Genomic DNA, 22,236 nt, shown 5'->3' on the forward strand with positions numbered 1-22,236 from the left:
CACCGAGAAAGAGTGTGCGTGTATCGTGTGGGCCGTTCAGAAATTGTCATGTTACCTAGCTGGCTCGAGGTTTATCATTGAAACGGATCACTGCCCTCTCCAATGGCTGCAGACCATCTCTCCCAAAAATGGCCGCCTCCTGCGCTGGAGCCTCGCTTTGCAACAATATTCCTTTGAGGTGCGTTACAAAAAGGGGAGTCTCAACGGTAACGCCGATGGCTTAAGTCGAAGCCCCTAACGTGGGAATCAGCCTCAAAATTGCTTGTTACTGATGTTTTTCTTCCTGAGGCAGGATTTTTTTTAACTTATTGCTTTTGTGTAGTGTTTCAAAGTGATGATGTGCTTTCTAGTGCAATTTTTCCGATTTGTGGACGCGTTCTGAGTGCTGCTAAACTACTGTAAGGAACTAGGCAGCAGTATAAAAGGGGAAAGAGCCTGGCAGGGCTTAGTGAGGGTTGTGCCGTGCTTGCTGACTGAGCGGTTGACTTGGCGTGGTTCTAACGCTTGCCGGAAACGAGAACAAAAATGTCAACTCTCCCGAAGTCACTTTGCAGTGTCCTGTGTGCACCTGAACGTGAGAACGAGGCCTTCTCTGTGCGCTGCGCTCAAGAAACGCCCAAGGACGCCCAACTTCGGTTATGAGCATCATCGAGCGACATCCCTCCGGACAGCGGATGCAGTCCCCTGACCATCGGGATCTCCTTCCCCCGGCGGGGCGGTCTGTTACGTTTCGCCTACAACGCGCGGTAATGCCGGCGCGGATGCAACGGACGCCGGGGCTTTGTTCAAAGCGGCGGACATTTTGGCCCGTCCGACGCCGCCGCAACGCCTACCCGCCAAGCGTGCCCAGGCGTGTTTCAGTGCCACGTGTCTTCGTGTGTGCGTGTGTGTGTGTGTGCCCTCGCTTGTCAAAGCGCGGCAGCCGGGGAGCGGAGTTCCCCGAATGAGGAGCCTGGAGGCCTCTCGGCTCAACTGTTCGCGCCGTCGTGTGGGTGAGGGTTGGCGATGCGTCACTACTCTCGGTTCAGCAGGTCTCTCGGCCCGACAGTTCGCGCCGTCGTGGGCTCCTGCTGCGCCGTCCCGTGACCTTCATCCCGTGACCTTCCCTCCTTCCCTTTTGGACCGCGACGCCGGGAGTATAAGAGCAGCTGCCCCCGGACGCCAAGAGAGAGGCTCCGATTTGTACTGTTGAGTTACGTGCTCTCCCGTCTCTCCAACCTAGTACAACCTCGGTGCGCTTACATGAAAAAGAATTTGAATTTCTTAGTCGTTCCCGATAGAAACGTTTCTTGTCTTTTCATGCTATGCGATTAGCGATGATGCGGTTGCGCATGCTCTGCTGGCCTTGCTGGGACTACACCGGTTCTAATAAACCTCAGTTGATAGTCCAGTCGTTGTGGTGTGAACATCTCATCTTGTCCCTTGTGTTTTTGACTGGTTTTCTCGTTCAAGTATGTACCAACTGGCCCAGATTTCAACCCTTCTGCAAAGCGTCTCTCCACTTCGGTCGAACTGACCGGCCGCTCTTTTGCTATGTTAGAATAAACAAGTTGTTCGGTTACCAGTCTTCTCATGCTTTGCCGGGACCTTCGGATGCTTCCAGTGCCCCAGGCCGCCAGGCCAACGCTACCCTTGGGGCTTGCGACCCATTGGCAATAACGGGCGTCAGCACCGAGACCCCAACAACTCGTGCCAGCGGTGCGAATACAACATGGCTCACTGCGGTGTTAACTTAAGGCTCTTTGGTTACAGTTCGTCACAAGATGTCGCTGCTAAGGGCGTTACTGCCGTAATCTTCCGCTTACCTGGTACTTTCGCAAATGGTAATGCTTTTATGGACAAGCTAAAGTAATTTAATATGTTAACTTGAGTCCGATTCCCGCCACAATACAGCAGAAGCGAGACGCAAGGATGGACGTGTTCCCCACAGTCATCGAGGTAGGAGCTCGGGTTTTTGCAATCTTGCGATGGAGGGTTTCCGAAAGCTCGGAAAGCCACGTAAGGTTAAAAATAAGTCGACATTTTATTCGGGTGCCAATAATCTGTTTTCTTAATTTGTGTTCACTGTAATCGCTATATGTCGTTTTGCCTTTGTTATTTAGGCTGCTTCTCACAATTTTTTAGCATGTGTACTGCGTGAGAGTAAGTGTCAGAGAGCAGGACGTGCAGTCATGCGACGCGCTTGAGTGTCAACATCAGTGAAGAAAAGATGGATGGAGAAGTTTAGGAAAATTGAAACGAGAACCTGTTTACATACCCGCACTGGAAGATTTATGCGGTATTGGCAATGAGCAGCAGTGCGATCCAGTTTTGGCACTTTCTTGTGCTTATTTGTACATCACTCTTGCCTTCATTGAGCAGACATACAACACGACGAGGTAGGAATGACATAATCAAGCTGCAGGTTGTTCCAAAGCGACAACGCGAATAGCCTTATCTTGTAATGCAAAGTTTACAAAAAAAGAAACAAGGCTAATATTGCCCAACCAACCATATTCTACATGAAAACCGATCGCAACGCGGCCGTCGTAAGAAAGATTTTAATTTGGTAGTGCTAAAGTATAATGTACAGTAGGAATACGAGTGATAGAGTCACGGATATTTCTCGAAAGCTTTTGTCGTATCGAAACAGACCACTGCATCGTGCCTGAGGGTCTAGCCAAGAGCCCTCGTCAGCCAGAGAGGCTAGGCCAGAGGCCACATGCACAAATGTTTCATCGCAGTGCCTGTTTAGCCACTCACCATAACGAATAATAAAGTGCGGAAGGCGCAACGCTGCCCGAAAAAGAAAGCACACAAAGGAAGAAAAGAGAAGTGGAGCTCGACGCCTCGGTTCGTTCCTGGGCTCTGGTATGAAAGAGCCGCGAACTAAGACCGCTTTGGAACCCATCTAGAGGCCGAGCGTGTCTCCAATGATAGGAGCGCTTGCCTGTTGGAGGCATGGTAGCAGGAATGTTAATTCAGTGCTGGGCAGTGTTGAAGATATATTCATCGTAGGTACATTCTTAGATACAATTTGGGCATATTGTATTTGCATTATACGCTGGCAAGACGTATCAGCATTTGCATTTCCGATACACGAAAGAATACATGTATGCTGGGATGCAAGATACTGCTATGGCAACATCACCGTGCGAACCTATAGGCATAGGCTGGACTGCTTCTCAAGCAGAAACTGGTGCGACTAACACCTTAACAAAACGAAAGGCAGCGACGTTCTTATCTTTCCAACAGAGCCCTCCAGCGCGGGCAGGCGATGAGGTCTGCGCATTCCTACTGGTGGAGCAGAGTCGCGTGGTGGCGCTGGCGCCGTCTCGACAAAAACAAGCCCGCAAACGTCTGCGCGCCGCCGACCTTTTAGTTTCTTGATTTCTTAGTTCTTGAGCCGGTGCCATGATACTTGCTCGCAGCCAGCGTACTGTGCCGCGTACATACATCAGTGCGTGCGGCTTCTATGACTCAAATTCTGATGACGCTATAGCGTTGTTATCGAAGTTCCTTTTGCATGGTGCTTTGTTACGAAGTCTGAGTAATGCAAGAACGGATTTGGCTTGCGCCTAGTTGCTTTCACTCATCAGTGATTTGAAGGATCTCGTGGATGTGTGCGACTGTTGTGAAGCAATGCCTGCGTACCGCAGCTTCCGGGAGAATTGCGCATAAGGCGGCTATCTTGCCAACGTGATTGTTGCTCGCAAGCGCCAAAAGCGTTACATGAAACGTTCTCGAGCTGCACACGTTCACTCGCAGAAGAAATTTCTTCGAATTATTGTCCGTTAATGAATACGTCGCTAGCGAAAGGTTTATTACAGCAGATAAGTTGAATATGAGAGGTCATGGCAGATTTATATGCTCTGTATACACGATGCGACACAAAAAATTGCATAAACGGAATAGGTTTACGGACAAGGTAAAACTGTACAGCGGCACTTGAACCATCGTGCAGAGACTGCTTAGTGACGTTCTTGTGATTCGATGGCGACCTGCAAGCTGGTCGGCAAGCAAAGCACCGGCTCTCATCAATTAGAAAAGCGACAAGCAAAAACCGCTGACAGCGCAGCGTATAAGGAGCTGTCATGTCAAGCAGCTAAAGCAAGCTCAAGAAATTGTTTCAGAAAGGAAGTATTCTAATTTCAGCAAAAAAGAGAAAAATTGTCTGTTAATATGTCATTTAAATAAAAGATTGATTGGAGTTTAAAAATTTCCAAGCAATATTCTTGCGCAAAAGGTTTGCTCCTACATTGTAGACATCTATAACAAGAAATTTGCAAATATATTGAAGTGTCTTGAGACTAATTTAAGGTATCGTATCGGATACAATAATTGCGGTAGGATCTGGCATTTGTATCTCAAATACTTGTTTTTCAAGTACCTTGTATCGTATCACGATAGAATTACTGAAGTATCTTTGACCAGCCCTCTTGTAATTTCGTATAACCTACAATATTAAACGGATTTCAGAAAATTAGAAAAAATGCTCCTTCAATGGCATTTTACAGCTTGATGTACAACCAAAATTTACAATTGAGACTGGTGCGGGGCCCTTTATGTAAATAGCCAACAACCCGGTAGACGCTTCTGCTGAAGTGCTGTTTATAGGCTGATAAATGTGAACAGACTTACGGCTTTGACAGCATTACTTCAGTGGTATATACTACGCAATGATAACCCATTTAGCCAGTGAAATTTCTTTCCAGCTGGCTGGCCTGTAGCCGCTGGTGCAAAGCGTTAGTAGCAACACAATAGATTACGCATTACTATTAGGATATTCATTCGACCAGGAGGCAACTTTTTTCAAACGCATTGTGATTGACAAAGCGCCAGGAGATGTCACCACCAGCTTTGCTGCTGCTGTCCAAGACTTCGGTAGCTCGCAAATGGCAAGAAGCGTTTACAGAGAAGCGATAGGTCTCCAATGGTGTAGAAGAGAATCAGTTTCCCACTGTATAGAGGCTATCATTTGCATAATGCTCGTACACCAAGTGCGCGCCACCGTTACCGCTTGGTCGATCTGCTGAGCGAGCACGCTTGACAACATCCCAATAAGCCCACGTGAACGTTGTGCAAAGGCGAAACTTTCACTTTTTGCTGAGCCCGGAGTACGCTCAGGCCATGGCTCGAGCGTTGCAACGCAATCAGCCATATATTGTATTATTCGACCTGTGTACTCAGAAGCACGTCAATGTATGTAGTCAGCTTCATGTGAACGTTAGTAATCTTAGGTTTAACATTTTCGCTTCGTGCTATGTGAGAAGGAGCACCGTCACAAACTTAAAGCGACAACATACGCCCCTCCACACCCCCTTCCTACCTTATTCGCACTCAAAGCACAACGGGACCTTCTTGCTAACCTGTGCTGTCGCAGGAGCAAGTGCATCAGCAGGGAAACTCGCAGCACCTCCGGGAGTGTTGGCGCGCTGGTGTCTGGCCAGGCGTACCCCTGGAGGGTGAGCTCGCCCCACTTGTGCTCACGTAGCTCGAAGAAGCCCTTGGCGAGCATTCGATTCCACGGATCCAGCTCGGCCATGATCCAGCAGGGCTTCTGGTCAGGCTCCCAGGTGCAGGAACGCTGGTAGCTGTCGTCGTCAACTCCACCGTTGCCGCCATCGTCACCCCCGTCGCCGTCATCATCGTCAGGGTCTTTGCCTTTGGCACCCTTACGACCGCGACCCTTGCCACGACCACGAGGGGCTACATAGTTAGAACGATTATGTAGAGTTTTAATATGTCCGCAAGCTCATCAGGATTGCTGATTACCGGGTTCCTGAAGGAGTGAACGAGTGGTCGGGTTGGTGGCGCCGCGTGATAGCAGAGCGCAACCAGACAAACATACTGCAGTAACCAAATGCATTCTGCTTCACGGCTGGTATGAATTTTTGGCAGCGGCATTACGCTGAGCAGTTCACATTCTTTAGTGCTTTCGGCATGAGCATCAAAAGATGTATATAAGGCACGGTGGTGAGACGAAGCCTCACGAGACCTTTCTAATAGCGTCCGGTAAAGAGGCATTATATTGAAGCACCACTAAAGAAAACTAAATACTAAAGGAAACACTAAAAGTAATAATGACAGGAAAGTGACAGACGGTTCTTTACAGAGGGTATTTTGATGCACCTGCCCACAGCGTGGTTCTGAGACTGCTCACGTGGGGACAAGTGAAATGAGTCGGCGGTCACAGTGACAAGATCTGCGGTGCGAAAAATCGCAAAAACCTTTGCGCAGGCACAGATAGGCCAAAAGTACCTTGACAGAAGGAATTGTTGGGCACCAGTGGGTACGCGTTCTCCGATTGTTTTATTCACCTGGTAACCTGTATATTTTCATCTGTCAAAGTGCATGTCAACGTGCAACCTTTCAAGATGGCGCGTTCTTGTCCTCAATGTTGATAGCCAACTCGTCTTAACCTAGGTGGCATGCATATGCTCCTCTATTCTTTCTAGTGCAGACTGGCGTTGATAGAGAAACATGTGGTTATGTTTAAACAAAATTACGAAAATGCAACGTGTACAGAAAATTTTGAAATGGTGAGGAGGTGTAGCCCTAGATATATTCTGATAAAACGCGTATTTGCAGATCCTGCAGTGACGCCAATGCCAGCGCCTGAAAAGCTCAAATGGGCATGCAACGAAGCTTTCATGACGGGACAAAGGAGGTCGCAAGGCCTCCGAGCGGGTGAACCATGGACCGTGGGACAGGCGCGAATCCACAAGTTCACAGCCATGGTGAAATCAATACAATACAAACGCACAGACACGCAAGATAGACAAGCTTATTTTGCCCAAGGAAGACATCTGCAAACAAAGCCTTCATTACCCGATTTGCCGCCGCGTTTCTTGGAACCACGAGAAGGCCCTCCCCGGGATGTTGATGGACCTCCACGGGAAGCTGATGGAGCCTCAGACCTTTTGGAAGGCTTCGCTTTCCCGCCTCCTAAAGCGCGGCGGAATTCGCTGTTGAATATGCCAGTGACTTCGTTCACCGTCGGTCGAGTCAGTCTGCAGAGGCTCTGTAGCAATGCCATGTATTCCGGAGACAGGACATTGCCGCCTTCTTCCTGCTTAGGCGCACTGGCCATCTGTAACGCGCAAAGTGCGGTAGAAATTCTATAAACAGTAATGGCACTGCGTCTCTTTCCGTGGGCCAGCATTCCGTTGTTTTTACCGACTTCCAGCGAAACACGATCGGTATAGGCGATTTCTAAAGGGCATAAGTACCGCGAAAAAATTCACTTTACGAGGAATATAGGTGCAGGGCCCGTACGTGGACTGCAAAGGGCTAGATTATCGCCTCCAAAGAGGTGAGAAACGACACATTTCTATTTATTCTTTGCCGCTGTTGCATTGAATGTTTCTAACCACGGTTCGGGAAAGTTCGCAACGAGGTGGTGGCGCCTACTTTAAGAGACTCAGATTGTTGTAGATCAATAGGGTTATAGATTTGCTTGTGATAAGGAAACGAAACAAGAAAATGAGAATAGGTGCAGCTTGTTGTGGAAGGTTTGAAAACAAGCGCGCGTAACAGCACCTGCATAAAACAATGCAGAATAGTAATTTGAAAACCTAACAATTAAATTAGGGTGTTGTACGTGCCAAAATCGCGGTCTCATGAGGCACGATGTAGTGGAGGACTTAGGAATATTTTGGACTACATGGGCTTCTTGTACGTGCACCTAACTATAAGTACAGAGGTTCTTTCTCCCCCATCGAAATGCGGCCACCGTGGCCTGCATTTGATGACCCGACCTGTGCTTAGCAGCCCAACACCACATCCGCTAAGAGAGCACGACAGTTATTGAAGCTGTGACGTAATCTTGGATACTTACAACCAATGAGACAGTTTGATGGACGAGTTGTTGTACCATTCTTTTTGAATAGATGAAATCTAATAGAGATATGAGAGCCTTAGCAGTGAAGGCAAAAGCGCAGTTGAGTAGCCCTCGTGAACAAACATACGACTTTAGATGACAGAATCGTACATGCAGGAGAATTTGAGGGGAACGGGAACTGAAATTTATCACCACGCAGATAAGTTCACTAAACATTGTGTGCGGCATATCGTTAAGACCTGTATATGCAGTATACCACATGGTCCCATCAACAAGGACAGAAAATCAAAGGAGACGCAGAGATAAGAGACTGATCGACAGCGCAGAACCACGCGGCATTCGCATTGAAAATTTAACATTTATGGAAGCTCAAGCACTTGAAGCATAATAACATGAAGCAGAGATGGCACTGGCAGGAAGTTATCAAGAACGATTTCCATTATACGAGTAGAAAAGGAAGTGACGCTTAACTAAGATGCATGAAGTTCTTATACAGGGTTTCCAAGCTAGATTTCACCAGAGTTTACAAATATGCCGCTGTACTTTAAGGCAACGTGTCGAAATGCATGTTGCCGACTTTTGCATGGAGTAAGTCGCACTATATGTTGTATTCTGCTGAATTGTACAATTAGTCACGATTAACTAACCAACTTCTGAAGCAACGAAGTTAGGCAAAAGAATAAAATTAGAAAGTTTTTGGACGGTTTGCAAAACGTCTGAGTAAACAGGCTCTAACTTTATATCTGTTAGGTATTAGTGCTTTTCCGCTTACTGCAGAATCTCACAGAATAAAAAAAATACCACGGGACATGCCCGCTTGGGCGCCGTAATTGCAGCGCTCCCAAACGTTCCGCGTACAAACGAACGTAGCATGTAGCTGAGTGTGTGCCACTTAAAGGGCGACAGGAAAGCGACGCAGGCGCTGTATCTGCGAATTATACGAGCGATCCGCTTTCCTCGCAGCAATTTATGATAGCGGTAAGCAGATACGCTCAGGAAATGTGGTTGTGTCCGCTGGAAGGCAAGGAAAATGTTAAATAGAACTGTACGATTTTGGTGAACAGTTTCTGTTAGGCGGAAGGGTCATGTGGACAACTGATGACGCATAGCACAAGCACAGCATGGGAAAGGTTTCTGGTCATTAGCCATGTACTTTCTACATGCGGTCGCGAAATGGAAAGCAAAGCGAAAATGCCAAGTGCCAATAGAAACGCAGTGGTTCGAGAAAGTTAAAGCGTTGACATATTTATACAGTGCCGATGCAGCACGATAGTTTACTGCGACAGAAGTTAATCCAAACACCTCATATAACCACAGAAAATGCATTGGGCGACATTGAGCAGAAGATAGGAAGATATTCCTATAGTGCAGACAGTTGCTATATTTTTTAAACAGGTACTCCAACCAGTCTGCCACAACAGGCTGGTTTCGCTTTTGGATTGAGGCCAACAATTCCTGCGCCTAAGTGAGTTAGTGTGACTCCGCTACTTTATTGTACGTATTGAACCATCGTTACTTACAAATGTAAAAAGATGTTATAGAATGTGCCATAAATGACGCCCGAAAACCTTTTGCAGGCGCGCATATGGAGAGCCCTTTGCCGGGTTCGTAACTCGGTATTGGAGCACGAACACAAAACGTTACACATCTCCTGTATGGTCACATGAAGTCCCAGAGGAACGATAACAAGAACTTGCGCAGTAAATGTGCCAATAGTGTGCAATACGTAACGAAAATCTAATTGCAAAGGAAATGTTCAGTTTCAGCGCAACGTGGAGAGATAGCGTTGATCACGCACTAGTATTCAAGAATGATGCACCGAAGTTCAGTGTCAAAAGTTCCACACTTGCGCAGAATGCTCACACCGCCATAGTGATAGGGAACGCTACCCCTACTCTGCTGCCCGCACAGTTGACCAAGTTGAACGTCCGTGTAGTCCTTATGCGTCTTTCTTTTGTGTGTGTTTTAACTTGCGTCAAAAAACAGGTCTTTTAGCAAGCACCAATTAGGCCCACAAGCAGTTCTGTCGAACGTGATGGTGCGTGCTCTGGGCTTTTCTCGACCGATTTATGCCAGAAAATAAAAGCACGCGCGCACACAAATTATAGCGCGAATTTTGTTAAACGGAGTTTCTGACTACCAGCGAGGAGAACGGACGCCTTGAACACATGGTTTCAGAAACAGCACGCATACGCACCGCACTTCCAAAAATTAAATTAAATTGTGGGGTTTTACGTGCCAAAACCACTTTCTGATTATGAGGCACGCCGTAGTGGAGGACTCCGGAAATTTCGACCACCTGGGGTTCTTTAACGTGCACCTAAATCTAAGCACACGGGTGTTTTCGCCCTCATCGAAATGCGGGTACCGCACTTCCAATCTATTCTATCCGCTAGGAGCGTTTACTTCCTCATTACCCTGGAGCCGCGGATGCGATCTGGTGGTGCTGGGAGGAACCCAGCGGCGCGTGCTCTGTTGCGATTGTTTGGTCTATTCGACAAGGGAACAGCCAAGACACGGCTGCCACGGTAACGAAATACAGCGAGGTTCGCAAGGAAAAGCGTCGCTTGTAATGCACACTGAGAGAACACGGCTAATGGCGAACATTTCCCTGACTGTGCCGGGCCACCCAGTAACAGCACTATGACAAAACAGCGGAGAGACACTCAACAGAGAACTCACGAACAGAAAATTAATACACATTTTTCTAGGCAGATGACTACAGAGTAATGGAATTTGGAAATGGAATAATGGAAAGTTTGTTTCCGAATGAAAGGAATATGTCGAACATCTGAGGTTATGTCGTGGCATGGTCATTGATTGTGAGGACAAACATAAATGAACAGTGACAGTACCGTCTCACTGAAGAAATCGCGCCAGTTACAGAACGAACCTAGTAATGGCTTGTCGCAAAGTTCGTAACCTAAATTCACCTCCAGTCTGCCCATATAGATGCTACGATGGGAACCATATAATTCATTATAAGGAAAGTAGAGTTCATCTAAACGTCGCAGTAAACCGCCACTTAACAGCATAACAGACCACTGGTGACACCGGTCTCACACGGTGTACCTTCGATGCGTTGAAGCCCGACGCGGATTGACTTTCTCAATCGCGACGGGCTACTTTGGGTAAGCAAGCCAATGAGAAGCGATGAAGTTGATTTTGATGTGGCTGGACTGCGATCGAGTGCCGCATGTGGGTACTATACTGGCATTGGTGCAACTGAATGTCGCGTTAATAACTAGCTAGCAGTAGGTTAGCATTAATCCGAGATGTAACCAAGATTTCACGAAATTTTCTAGCCAACTAAAAATAGCACTTCACGTCAGATATACTTCGCCCTAAAGATTTTTCGAGAACACCGTATTTGCCTCCGTTATTTGCACACTTTTCTTCAATTAGTAGCTTAATAAAGACGTGTAAATTACGCGAGGATTACCAGGACAACCTTGATGGCATTCCTTTTGTTATACCTGCTTCCTCAGAACCAGAAATCCGGCAAACAGCCATCGTAGCCGGTGTCGCAAAATGATAGATGTTAGAGTATTTCACAAACTTGAGTAATGAAGTAGGCATGCGCAAAGTACGTGAGGAGGATGGTATGTAGGCTGACGACGCTCATGTCTCATTTGACGGTAGCCTTGTTCAAGTAAAATCTAGTACGTGCGAAACCAGGAAATTAACGCGACGAAAACATATTGCCCAGTGAGTGTCATGTGTGCACCACTTACTAGAACGAAGCGTTCTGAACTGCCGGTGGCGAACAGTGTAAAAAAAAGGTGATACAAACAAAATTAAACCCGGTCGATAAAAGCACTCGTGACATCTCAGTAGGAAGAATTCACCAAATTATGTTTTACATTGACGATTAAAGCGAAGGCAATGCCGTAAGTTGCGCCGCGTCCACTATCCCATTGCAATCGGAAGATTCGAGACTGAACTTAGCCGGTTCTTAAAGGCGCAAGCTGAGGAGTGCGCAGTCTCAGTCATGCAAAGTCGGAGACTGCGATTGACAAATTAATCAGTAACAGAAGGACCAGCAACAAATGAAATTTAACTTTTGGAGTGCGTTAAGCACGAAAGTATTTCGGCATTAACACTAAAAAACCACACACTCGTACAACGGGCCACTGGCCAGCAATCAGACAAACTTTGCTTCTGCACTTTTTAGCGACTTTCGCGTTGGTTCGGCCCAGTCCCGATACTGCTGTGGCGCTGCTCAAGTAATGCAACCTTTTCTGCGGAACGATCCACTGCATTGCTGTGTAATTAACATGAAGTAGCGAGTTACACTGCGAAATACTTTGCCCGCTTTCACTATTAATACTTTGGGACCCTCGTCTGTATACTAGATTTAGGTATTTTTTTTCTGTATGGACAAATTCAAACTTCCTACTTGCACGCATTCATATAGGCATTTTCTACTCAGTGAAAAAAAGCAAACAGTTTTCTTGCCATGGTTGAACGCGGGCACACTAAAATAATTTTCAACCTAAGAAGTGGAAAAGGGTGTAAATGTGTATAATGGACACCCTTAGGGCGTCCACTATATAGATAATACCCCAAGGCTGAGAGCTATAGACACGTTTACACCCTTTTCCATTTTTAAGGATGTAAATTATTTTACAGTGTAAACCAAGTTTGTCGTTTGATAGCATGATTAGTTACCGTACCTGCAATCGCACCACAAGTCAGCACGCAGACGCTGCTCGGTGCGGCAGCAGCAGCGAGCACATTGACCTTTATGCTGCGTCTCGCTTCTACGCGAACTAAACGTCGAAAGCACAGCGCACACGAAGCTACCAGCACTCGGCGCACTTTGCACACGTAGCAGATCGCTTTCGAGATGTGGGCGCCTACGCGGCCTTGCACAGAAGCTACCGGTAGTGGCAGGCTAAGTACCAGTTTGACCTCTGCTGCGCTCGACGCTCAGATTTACAGAACCAGGTGTCTTCTGGGTTTGTACCCAGAGTAGTAGAGCTATCGCTATAGAATAGGTTGAGCAAAACAAGCACGTTGGCAAGATTGCCATGTTGCTTCATTCGCGATTACTTTTATAGCAGCAAAGCAAGGCTTAACTTTAAACACAAAGCAGTGTTTTCATGGTTACATGCATGACGATGAAATAAATAGTCCATTTAAAGGTTAAAATAAATTTTTTAAGCAAATGGCCGCTGTGTCGCGAAGTGAATAGCAGAACAAAATTTTCTCTTTCCTTTTGTAGCAGAGAATCGAAGTGCTAACGTGTCAGATTCAGTTGCGATCAGAACCACAACATAGAACCGAGTTACAGAGGATGCCGGTCGCGTAACGACTACGTGACAGTAAAGAAAATACGTGCCCGAGATAAAGCGTATCGCGCGATATCATTGCTTAAGGTCTTATTGCTGCTGCGCTGCCTTCACACGACCCCACTCATGATTCGCAGTAACACAAAAGTTTTAGGATTGTTCGCTAAGCAAAGTCATTCCCATCACGCCATGATCCGATCATTTGCTCAAAAGGTCCCAAAATGTTTTTGTATGACATCGACCCGCGAAGCGGTAACAATGTTTAAATTATTGTTGCTTACAGAGGGTGACAATTTCACGTCGCACTCTCGACCTGTTACAGCGCGAAGTCCACATCGAAGGAAGAACTGCACCTATACAACGGCAAAAAATATGCACATTAGTACCTAAGCGACGAAACTAAGTAGGGAAGACAACGTTTTTTTGTAGGATATGCACGCAGTGCGGTCACTTGTGAACACTTAGTGGTAGCAGAAGACGCCAGGCGCCATCCCTATTATGCGGGGTTCAGTCACTATCCGCCAGGCAGCGGCTGCGTTGGATATACGGTATGGTAGTGCGCACCATGTAAACCTTTGCAATTTACTATAGTGCGAGTATGGAGCGCGCTGCGTGTCAGTCGCCTTGTAGCTGAGAGGGGAAATCATGTAGGAAACAGCCGAACAATCTACATAGAAAGCGCAATCGCCTATCGCGCATAACACGGTGCAAGAAAACGGAGCAAAATAACTGAAATTACTATAAAAAAACTGCAGTGCACCGTCAATGAGAAAGTAAGGTGGCTTCAAGCGTAAACGCCATTTGCTCCTAGCAAAAAATAAGCAAGTTCCGATTCAAGTAACGGTGATTAAGTTTTCCTTGAATCCTAGGAGTGTATACGTGCCAAAACCACGATGTGATTATGAGGCACGCTGCAGTGAAGGACTCCAAGTAAATTTAGACCGCCTAGAGTCCTTTAACGTGCGCTGAAGGCATAAAACACGGGTGTTTTAGCATTTCGCTCCCATTGAAAAGCAACCGCCTGGATTTAATCGCGCGATCTCGTGCTTAGCAGCGCAACGCCCTAGCCGCTAAGCCACGCACGGCTAACACTACAGCTCTACCCACGAGTCCCCAAAAGCGCAAGAAATTGCTGTACCATACGAATGTCTAGTCCCACGTAGTTCAGAATGGGGTAGTCCCGAAGTGCGCACACCAGCGCCAAGTGCAGAAACGAACGTTCCCTATCCAGAAAATTTAGTAACGGTCTATGAAAGCCAATGCAAAACACCGTAATGTTGTCAAGCGTATTCTATGTTTACGAAACTGTTGCTAGCTATCGGAAGCGAGTCTGTATAGTCTCGGTAATTCCTTGAGCTCAATTTGCAGATTCGTGGGTTTACACGCGGTCACCCAAATGCACGGCCCTGTGTTCTAAGAAACTACGCCACGGCAATTACACGTAATGTTGCGCCAAGTTAATGGCGCTGTAAAATTCTCCCTATGAGGGGCGTAGCTATCCACAGTTAAGCGAAGAGTTACGACGAAAATTCGCGGTGCGGTGGCGAGTGCAGTAGAGCGAAGCGAAAGATAAGTGGACGATGAGACAAGGAAGTAACGAACGCTACTTCCAATAAAGGTTTACAATACAGAAAGTGCACAAGAAATCTTCAAATGAACGGCAAATGCGTCAAAGAACTAAAATACAGTACTGTCACTTTCTACAGAGTATTTTCGTGTTTAGCCACAATAAACCTCATTTGGAAGTAGCACTCGACTTTGTTTGCGAGGTCCCAATAATCATTGCATACCAGCCATCCCACAACGTTATCCTAGCGAGTTATGCATAATTGTAGTGGGCGGCCATTCCTATCAAGAGATACAAATCCTGCACGCAACTCTATGAAGACGAATGTTGTACTGACGGAACTATTGCTCCATATAGTGCGGTTGAAGCAACACTTTGCCTCGGAAGGACGCTGTAGTCATGGCCTCCGGAATAATTTCTCCGCAGCTCGGGGTTCCTAACAGGGAACCCCAAGTTTAAACACACGATCACTGACGTTCCACACAAACCTAGTGCTGCCGCTGTTATCTGCAATCGAACCCAGGGCTTCGCGTTTACCATCAAAAAACTATTGCTACTGGACTACGTCACCTTTGTGCTACGCTTGATAGCTCAGAATGACAGCAGTAAGCGCGAACTGCTGAAGGCGCGATGTGAGCTCGCTATTTCGCTCACTTCCTTGGAACAGTGTAGTAAAAGGAGAAACAACGTATACTGAACGTTGAAATGAATTCAACCGAAGAAAGGCACACTCTCTGTGCACTTCCCTCGAGCCTGGATGTATTTTGCGCAAGCTTCTTATGCATTCCTAAGTCCTTCTCAAGGCGAGCTTAAAGGCGAGGCGTAACATTCATCCCTAAGACACGCTGCTTCTCCCTTCCCTACGTCACTTCTGCTTGCGTGTAATAAAAAACGCAAGGCTTACCGTTAAAACTTCGCTGGGCCGAGCTCCGCTCCAGCGTGGCTCCGCAGACGTCCGAACAAAGCAGCTGCCCTGCAAGCTTCCAGCGATGGTAGCTGGTGCCGCGAGAATGCGACCGGGCAACTGCTGGCCACAGAATATCAAGGTGACGTACTCATTGCGTCACAGCATATTTAGCGCATGGCGAAGGAAACTCGACCACCAACGCCACCGGTGGTGATACGGTATTGTGAGATTGTGGCAATCAGGACATGCGCAACAAACACGATATTTTTTCGACGTTGCACGTTCAGTGATGCATAAATTTTTTTGATCATTTGTGTTTGTAGGAGCTGATAACTGATCTGAGAGTAATGCGAGGACACCACACCGTAGATCATGACGTCGTAGAGGAGAGCGATAGCTCATGGAATTGTAGGATTGCCCGAAAAGAGCGGCGAAACCCCCAGAGATGCTCGCCGCACCCGAAATATATTGTCTCGTGAGAAAGATGCATTGCAATATGCCAGTATATCTTCTTGCGTAATAAATTTAAACATTATCTCGCGGTACCGATCAGCCTTTCCAGAATCGACCCACTATACCAAACAATGTAGTTTTGATCTTGGAGCGCAAATAATTACACATCAGGATTGGCGACATTTGTGTCACTTTGTTTTTCCAAAAGCGCAAGGGGTTAGGTCAACAATTAAAAACACTGCACAGCCGCTGCCAAAACAAAGAATTAGGCTCATTATTTATTATATTCATTTTATTCGAATGCGGTAATCATGCTCACACGGTTATCGAGCTCTCTTTGTTCTAAGAATCACTCAAAACTTACGTTCCGAACTTTTTCACTCGTGTGAATGTTTAAGTACGTAACAGGATCGACTCTTTCTAAAACGCGGCCTTTATTCACAAAAAATCTTCCGCCACAATCGTTAGAACACGTCTAGTAAAGACCCAGGACAGCTCCGGGTGCAGCCATCTTCTTATGTGACCACACCCCGGCACCTTATGATTTGTTGTAGCGTAGTCAGAACGACACGGACATGAAATGCTCACAAGACAAAACACAGCACTAACTTCTAACAACAGCTTTATTTACTGTTTTCCACGCCGTGCGTTTGCCGCTGAACACTTCATAAGACACATGTACAGGGTCGTCCACTCAAATTGAGCACGGCTAAGCGTGGCATCGCTCCGCGGAGCGCCAGTGAGTCCGGCGCGGCCGCGCATAGAAGCGAAGCGGCGCATGCGCACAGGGTCCTAGGGGAGGTGCTTTGCGTCGTCCGCTACAGCGCTGGAGCGTGACGCTCTAGGTTTGCTGCAAGCACACTTCACCAAAATCAAGGGCTAGGGTCAAACTCTTGCCTTTGCTTCGAGTTATTGACAAATTCGACTTCGCACTGTCGTCTGCTAGCCGCCTGGTTAGCTCAGATGGTGGAGCGGCTACCCCGGAAATGCCGTGGTACCGGGTTTGAGTCCAGGACCAGGATGAATTTTTTTTTTGAACTGCGAGGCTTTTCTTTTAAGGAAACCCTATGGGTTTCCTTTGTAGCAATTGCTACGATTGGGTGGATTTCTCATTTTCCCTTAATTGATTACTTCAATCCACCTTGCGGTTTTCCGCACAACTATTACGTCAAACGACGTTAATGTTACTCCTTCTAGCAATCTTCCTTAGTGTGCAGCAGAAACCACGTTATGTAGAAGATGATGGCAATAGTCATGTTGTTAATGGTGTTGCTTGTACCATCCACTCGGCCGGAGCATTTTTCTTGTGCTTCCTTAACGGGCCCCTCACCAGGCCCCGTAGCAAATTTCGGTTGCACGCTGGAACTTGTTACGGCTCCTCTAGTAAACGTTATGCGGCATGAACTTGTCAAATTGGTTCATTAATAGCCGAGATAGAAATGTTACAGTGTAGCGAATCCATCATTTCAGGAGGCGAGCTCCACTACCAAGCGAGAAACTCTCTCCACTCGCCCGTCTAACCTCCGCAAGCGAAATTCCTTCCCTGCGTTCTCCCATACTAGACCTCGAGGATTGCGTGACGCATACGTCACGGTCCCCACCTTCATTTCTTTTTCTCCTCGATTTTTTTTTTTTTTTGGCGCTGCACACTTTTGTTTCCGACGTCGCGCGCGAGCTCTTCTGATGGTTGTAGCGGTTGTGCTTTCACGCAGCGCGCGATTTTGCGCGCTCTGCACAAGAACACATGGCTTTCGATATGCTTCAGTGCTACACGAATACAGAGGCAGAACAGGCCGATCACAGAGCATGATCACACGCTGGAGCATGGTAGAAAATGGCATACCTTTAGTACCTGTGCACGTGACTGCACGACCGTGGGAACTAGCAGACGAGGCGGAAGTACATCTCTCTCGTTTCGGTTCGAAGCAAAACAAAAAATACGCAGACATTCCATTTGTGTGTTTTATTATTTCTCTAAACTTCAATTAGTCAATTAAAACAACATATCACACAAATAAGAGATGTTGCCTTTAATAATTCTCGAAGTCACGTGTCACCATGAGCGACGTCACAGTGTGGACACGAGTACGTAGGCGCACGGACACGAGTACGTCACGGTCCGGCTTGGAGCGCGGTCGCTGCAAGGGAAAGGGAAAACGGCGTTCGTATTGAAATTTCAGACCTTTACACGGCGCGAAGCGATGCAGTTCTTTGCAAACACGATCTTTAACGCGCATTGTATGCTCGGCGGTTGTCAGCTCAAGATGGCCAGACCTGGTGATGGGCCCATTAAGCAGTTGATCTGAGGCTGATACTAGCATGGGGCCAGGGTATGCAGCATAATCTAAACGCGCGACTTGTACGAAGTAATTGTGCAAGCAGTTATGCTGGCACGATTTCTTCAGCACTTTACTGAAACTCATCTTTGGTATTCTCATCTTTAGAGCTTTAGCAGCGAAGAATGAAATGGTACAACTGGCTTTTTCGTCCTGGCCTCATCGCTGAGGGACAGCTTTAGAAGTAATTTCGCTGGACGCCACCGGTAACGAATTTGATGGCTTCTTACATTAGAAATAAACGTTGTAGTATACCTATGTGTGAGACATATTTGTCCTTCTTGTAAAACAAATTTTCGGCAGGAAGTCTTACAAATTTCAAGCCTCATACTTAAGAGTGTGTACTCATCACTTTAAAATATTATCACAATTTTCTTAACTGCAGTGATTGAGAAACCTGATGGGGACAAATTCGGTGCATTGTACAATGTTCTGAATTATCGCACAAATTTCTAGGTCGAAGTATCGAAAAACACAGGTAAGCATTAACTTATTTATGGAAGCTGTAAACCTATAGACCAGAATCTTTGATTCTTGAACCTTCGTTTCGAGAAAACAGACTTCACGTGCAACCACATGAGCAGGTGGCGATATGGACCACCTAGGAAAATGCGGGCTGCGCATTCGACAAGAACACGCTGCTCCTGCAAAAGGAGGCGGTCACCTAGCGACTCTCCAAATCCTGGTCTATATATCGTATATGGTGTCAATAAATTCTCCGAAATATTCACTTTCTTTAAGAGCGACATCTGTTTTCATTCACTGGCACGGATTGTAAATTTCGCAATTCGATATTTTCTCTTTCTCTATAATCTCTATCATTTGGCAATTTTTGAAATAGCTTAGGACCTTGCTATTTTCAGCAGATGTAAAATACCGTTTTTCATACAATCGGTAGAACCTATATTTCTCTCTCAAGCCCTTAAGTGCTGTTGATGAGTCTAGTTCGTCAATGCGAAACTGGAAAGCTACACTTTGAACAAGCTCAGCTGTTCCATGTTGTATTTTCGTTGTCAAATCAATTTGGATGAGTGGGACATGTCAAATAAGTTTTTGATTTTTCGTCGTGTTATGCTGATGACGACGAGGTAATGAGGTTTAACGTGTCGAAACTGGACAGAGAGACGCTATATGAGAGGACTATGGATTAGCGTGGTTCTTTTCCACTTTGTATACGGCCAGCAATATAACCCTACGACCTTCTGCTCATCAAGCCATAACCATTGAGCTAACGTGGCACATGGCGTCGCCGGCTTATTTTTCGGTTGCGATGGGCAGTTGTCCATGACTGCACAAGGCAAGAAGGTTTCTCTCCTGATATTCACGTGCACAAGCGTAAGTGTTCAAAATATATTGCTGATTCCTCTACACAATGCAGCCTTTCGCATAGCCTCCATGTTGAACTGGGACAGCGAACAGCGGAAATGAAGTAATCAATCAATAACTGCAGCTCCTATGAAGCGATTAGGCAAAATAGCACTATCAGTGTATGCTACAAGGGCGCCGATTTGTAACAGTTCTTCAACCCACGTCGCGACGTAATAGGCTTCTACGATTGTCGCAGTCACCACCGTCATCCTCTTGCTTGCTGCTGTCATCCCAGAAAATTTTTCCCGATATCGAAATACGTTAGTCCCTGGGTGAATCTGTAAGCAACAGTTACGTTGCGCTCTAGAGGAACCAATGACACAGCCTAACATGTTTCGAAAAATTGTTGAACGCAGTCGTTGGTCTCACTACTTGAAAGTCGAGTCGCTCGCCGTGCTGTACCCTGAGATTTCCCATTCGACTCAGTATCAGATCCGAATGTTTCGCCTGGACACGTATGTAAATCTACCTAAACATTATTCCCCAACCTGTCAACAAGAAGGCTAAGAAGATTCAATCCAAGGGGTTAAATACTTTGCCAGTAACAATCGTACATAGTAGGGCATATTAAGGAAAATGATTCTGGCGCAGGGACTATGCCGAGTTGTTCCTCTAAGGTGGGCTGGTAAGTGAACAACGTTAGACCTGCGGCACCGGTGTACAGGGCATGCCAGAACACACGCATTTCAAGTGGGGTTATACTCGCATGTCCTGCAGGATGCGTGTAAAGAGCCTGCGCCAGAAAACGAAATTGTGGTGCACGTCGCAGCCGATGCGGTATATGAAAGCAAAACACCACCAGACAGTTCGCTGTGGCAAAGCATCTTGATTTTCAGATGTGCGCTCCAAGTGTCATAATCAAGTGCTTTCAGGAAAGCAATTGCCCTTGAGCTACAGCGCTAGCCGCGCAGTGGATTGCAGTGGAGGATACGTAATATTGATATCCTGTACAGCGCGATCTTGCGCACACTATCATTGAAGTTACTTCTCGAATTTATATTGTGCTCAGGAATGTCAGACTTTCGCTAATTATCGAAGAAAATTATTTTCGTGAACATCGTGCACAGCCGGACGAATGCCTCTCCCAGCTATTTCATTACACAACCTATGTCTTTACAGTCCTATACTGCACTTTCCTTCTTTTAGGTAACCGTTCCACAAGTCTAACGGATCACTAAATATCCGCCCTGCGCGTTTCATGACCTGCCCATTTCTATGTACTTTTTGCATCGCATCAACTGGAATAACAGCTAACAAAATTTATTTTCTAAACCGCACCAGTGTGTTCATTTCTCCTTACGGCGCTCTTTACGTGTTCAAGCCTTTTTTTTTTTTCTTCAATTTTCTGCCCAAATATCAGCAGAACGCAGTGATTTCATTATTTTCATGGATAGCGGCAAGCGGCCAATCATGAGTTGGTAATGTCTACTGTATGCACTCCATCCTATTTTTTTTTCTTCTGTAATTTTTTTCTCATTCTCGGGGTCCCCTGCGGGTAATTACCCGAAATAAGCGCACTCTTGCAGAATTTCGTGGCTGACTGCCGATCACGAATTATTCTCTTACCATGCTATTGAGCATTACCTTTCTCTTCTGCACACCAAACCTCAAACGTACTCTTATACTTTGTGTAACCCTACCTTGATCCTCAATCATTTGCTTCAAGCTATCTGAATCGTTACTACATAGGACAATGCCGTACGTAAACAGTAAACTAGATATATTTGTCGTTGATCCTCACTCCCAATTCTTCTCAGTCTAATAGCTTGAATGCGCCTAGGCGTGCTGTGCATAGCATTATAGAGATTGTCACCATTCTTGAACGCTTTCGTGATAACTATTTTTCCGCTTTTAGTTTGGAGAATTAAGGCAGCTGTGGAGTATTTACAGATATTTGCTACAATAACTACGTACATTTCCTGTAGTCTGGCTTACGCAATGATGCTGGTATCTTCACTCAATCAAGTACTTTTCATAATCCACAGAAACCACATGGAGATGTCAGTTGTGCTTCGACTACTTCTCAATCACCTATGTCATGGATACGATCCATTGTTCGACATCGCTTCCAAAACACAGCCTGTTCTCTGGGCTAACTAAAGTCAAGTGTTGCCATGATTCTACTGCTAAACACTGTGGTGAATATTTTGTACATACTGAAAGCATGCCAAAGGTCCTACAGTTCCTCAAATCTTTGATGTCTCCCTTTTCACCGATAGGAAGGATTTCGCCATTCATCCTATTATTAGGCACACTTGAAGTCTTGACGCAATGTGAATAAAGTTTTGGATGCATTTAGATTGTAATAGCTCCTGCATTCCTTGTCCCACCTACCGTTATTTAATCTGCTCCTGCAGCCTTTCCCCTGCACATATCTTTAAAAGGCTTTACAACCTTATCGCTACTTACACGCGGAGCATCACTATCTTGTTCGTCACTAGTTCCAATCAAAGTTGTGTGGCTGCTCTTGTTGCATTAGAGGTCACTGT

The 22,236-nt window shown here is 46.2% G+C and overlaps 1 protein-coding gene across 1 annotated transcript in view; it reads right to left on the reverse strand.

Annotated features, from left to right (window-relative positions):
• LOC126528310 (uncharacterized) overlaps window positions 1–15,739 on the reverse strand; it is a 43,415-nt gene extending 27,676 nt beyond the window's left edge. The window contains exons 1-3 of the mRNA XM_050176190.2: window positions 15,588–15,739; window positions 6,811–7,072; window positions 5,349–5,688 (exon numbers count right to left, since the gene is read on the reverse strand). Coding sequence (XP_050032147.1) covers window positions 5,349–5,688; window positions 6,811–7,072 — 602 coding nt within the window. The 5' untranslated portion in view covers window positions 15,588–15,739. The remainder of the gene's footprint in view (window positions 1–5,348; window positions 5,689–6,810; window positions 7,073–15,587) is intronic.
• Between the last annotated feature and the right edge of the window lie 6,497 nt (window positions 15,740–22,236).

The sequence above is a fragment of the Dermacentor andersoni genome, chromosome 9 (genome assembly GCF_023375885.2).
Source record: "Dermacentor andersoni chromosome 9, qqDerAnde1_hic_scaffold, whole genome shotgun sequence".
NCBI lineage: Eukaryota > Metazoa > Arthropoda > Arachnida > Ixodida > Ixodidae > Dermacentor > Dermacentor andersoni.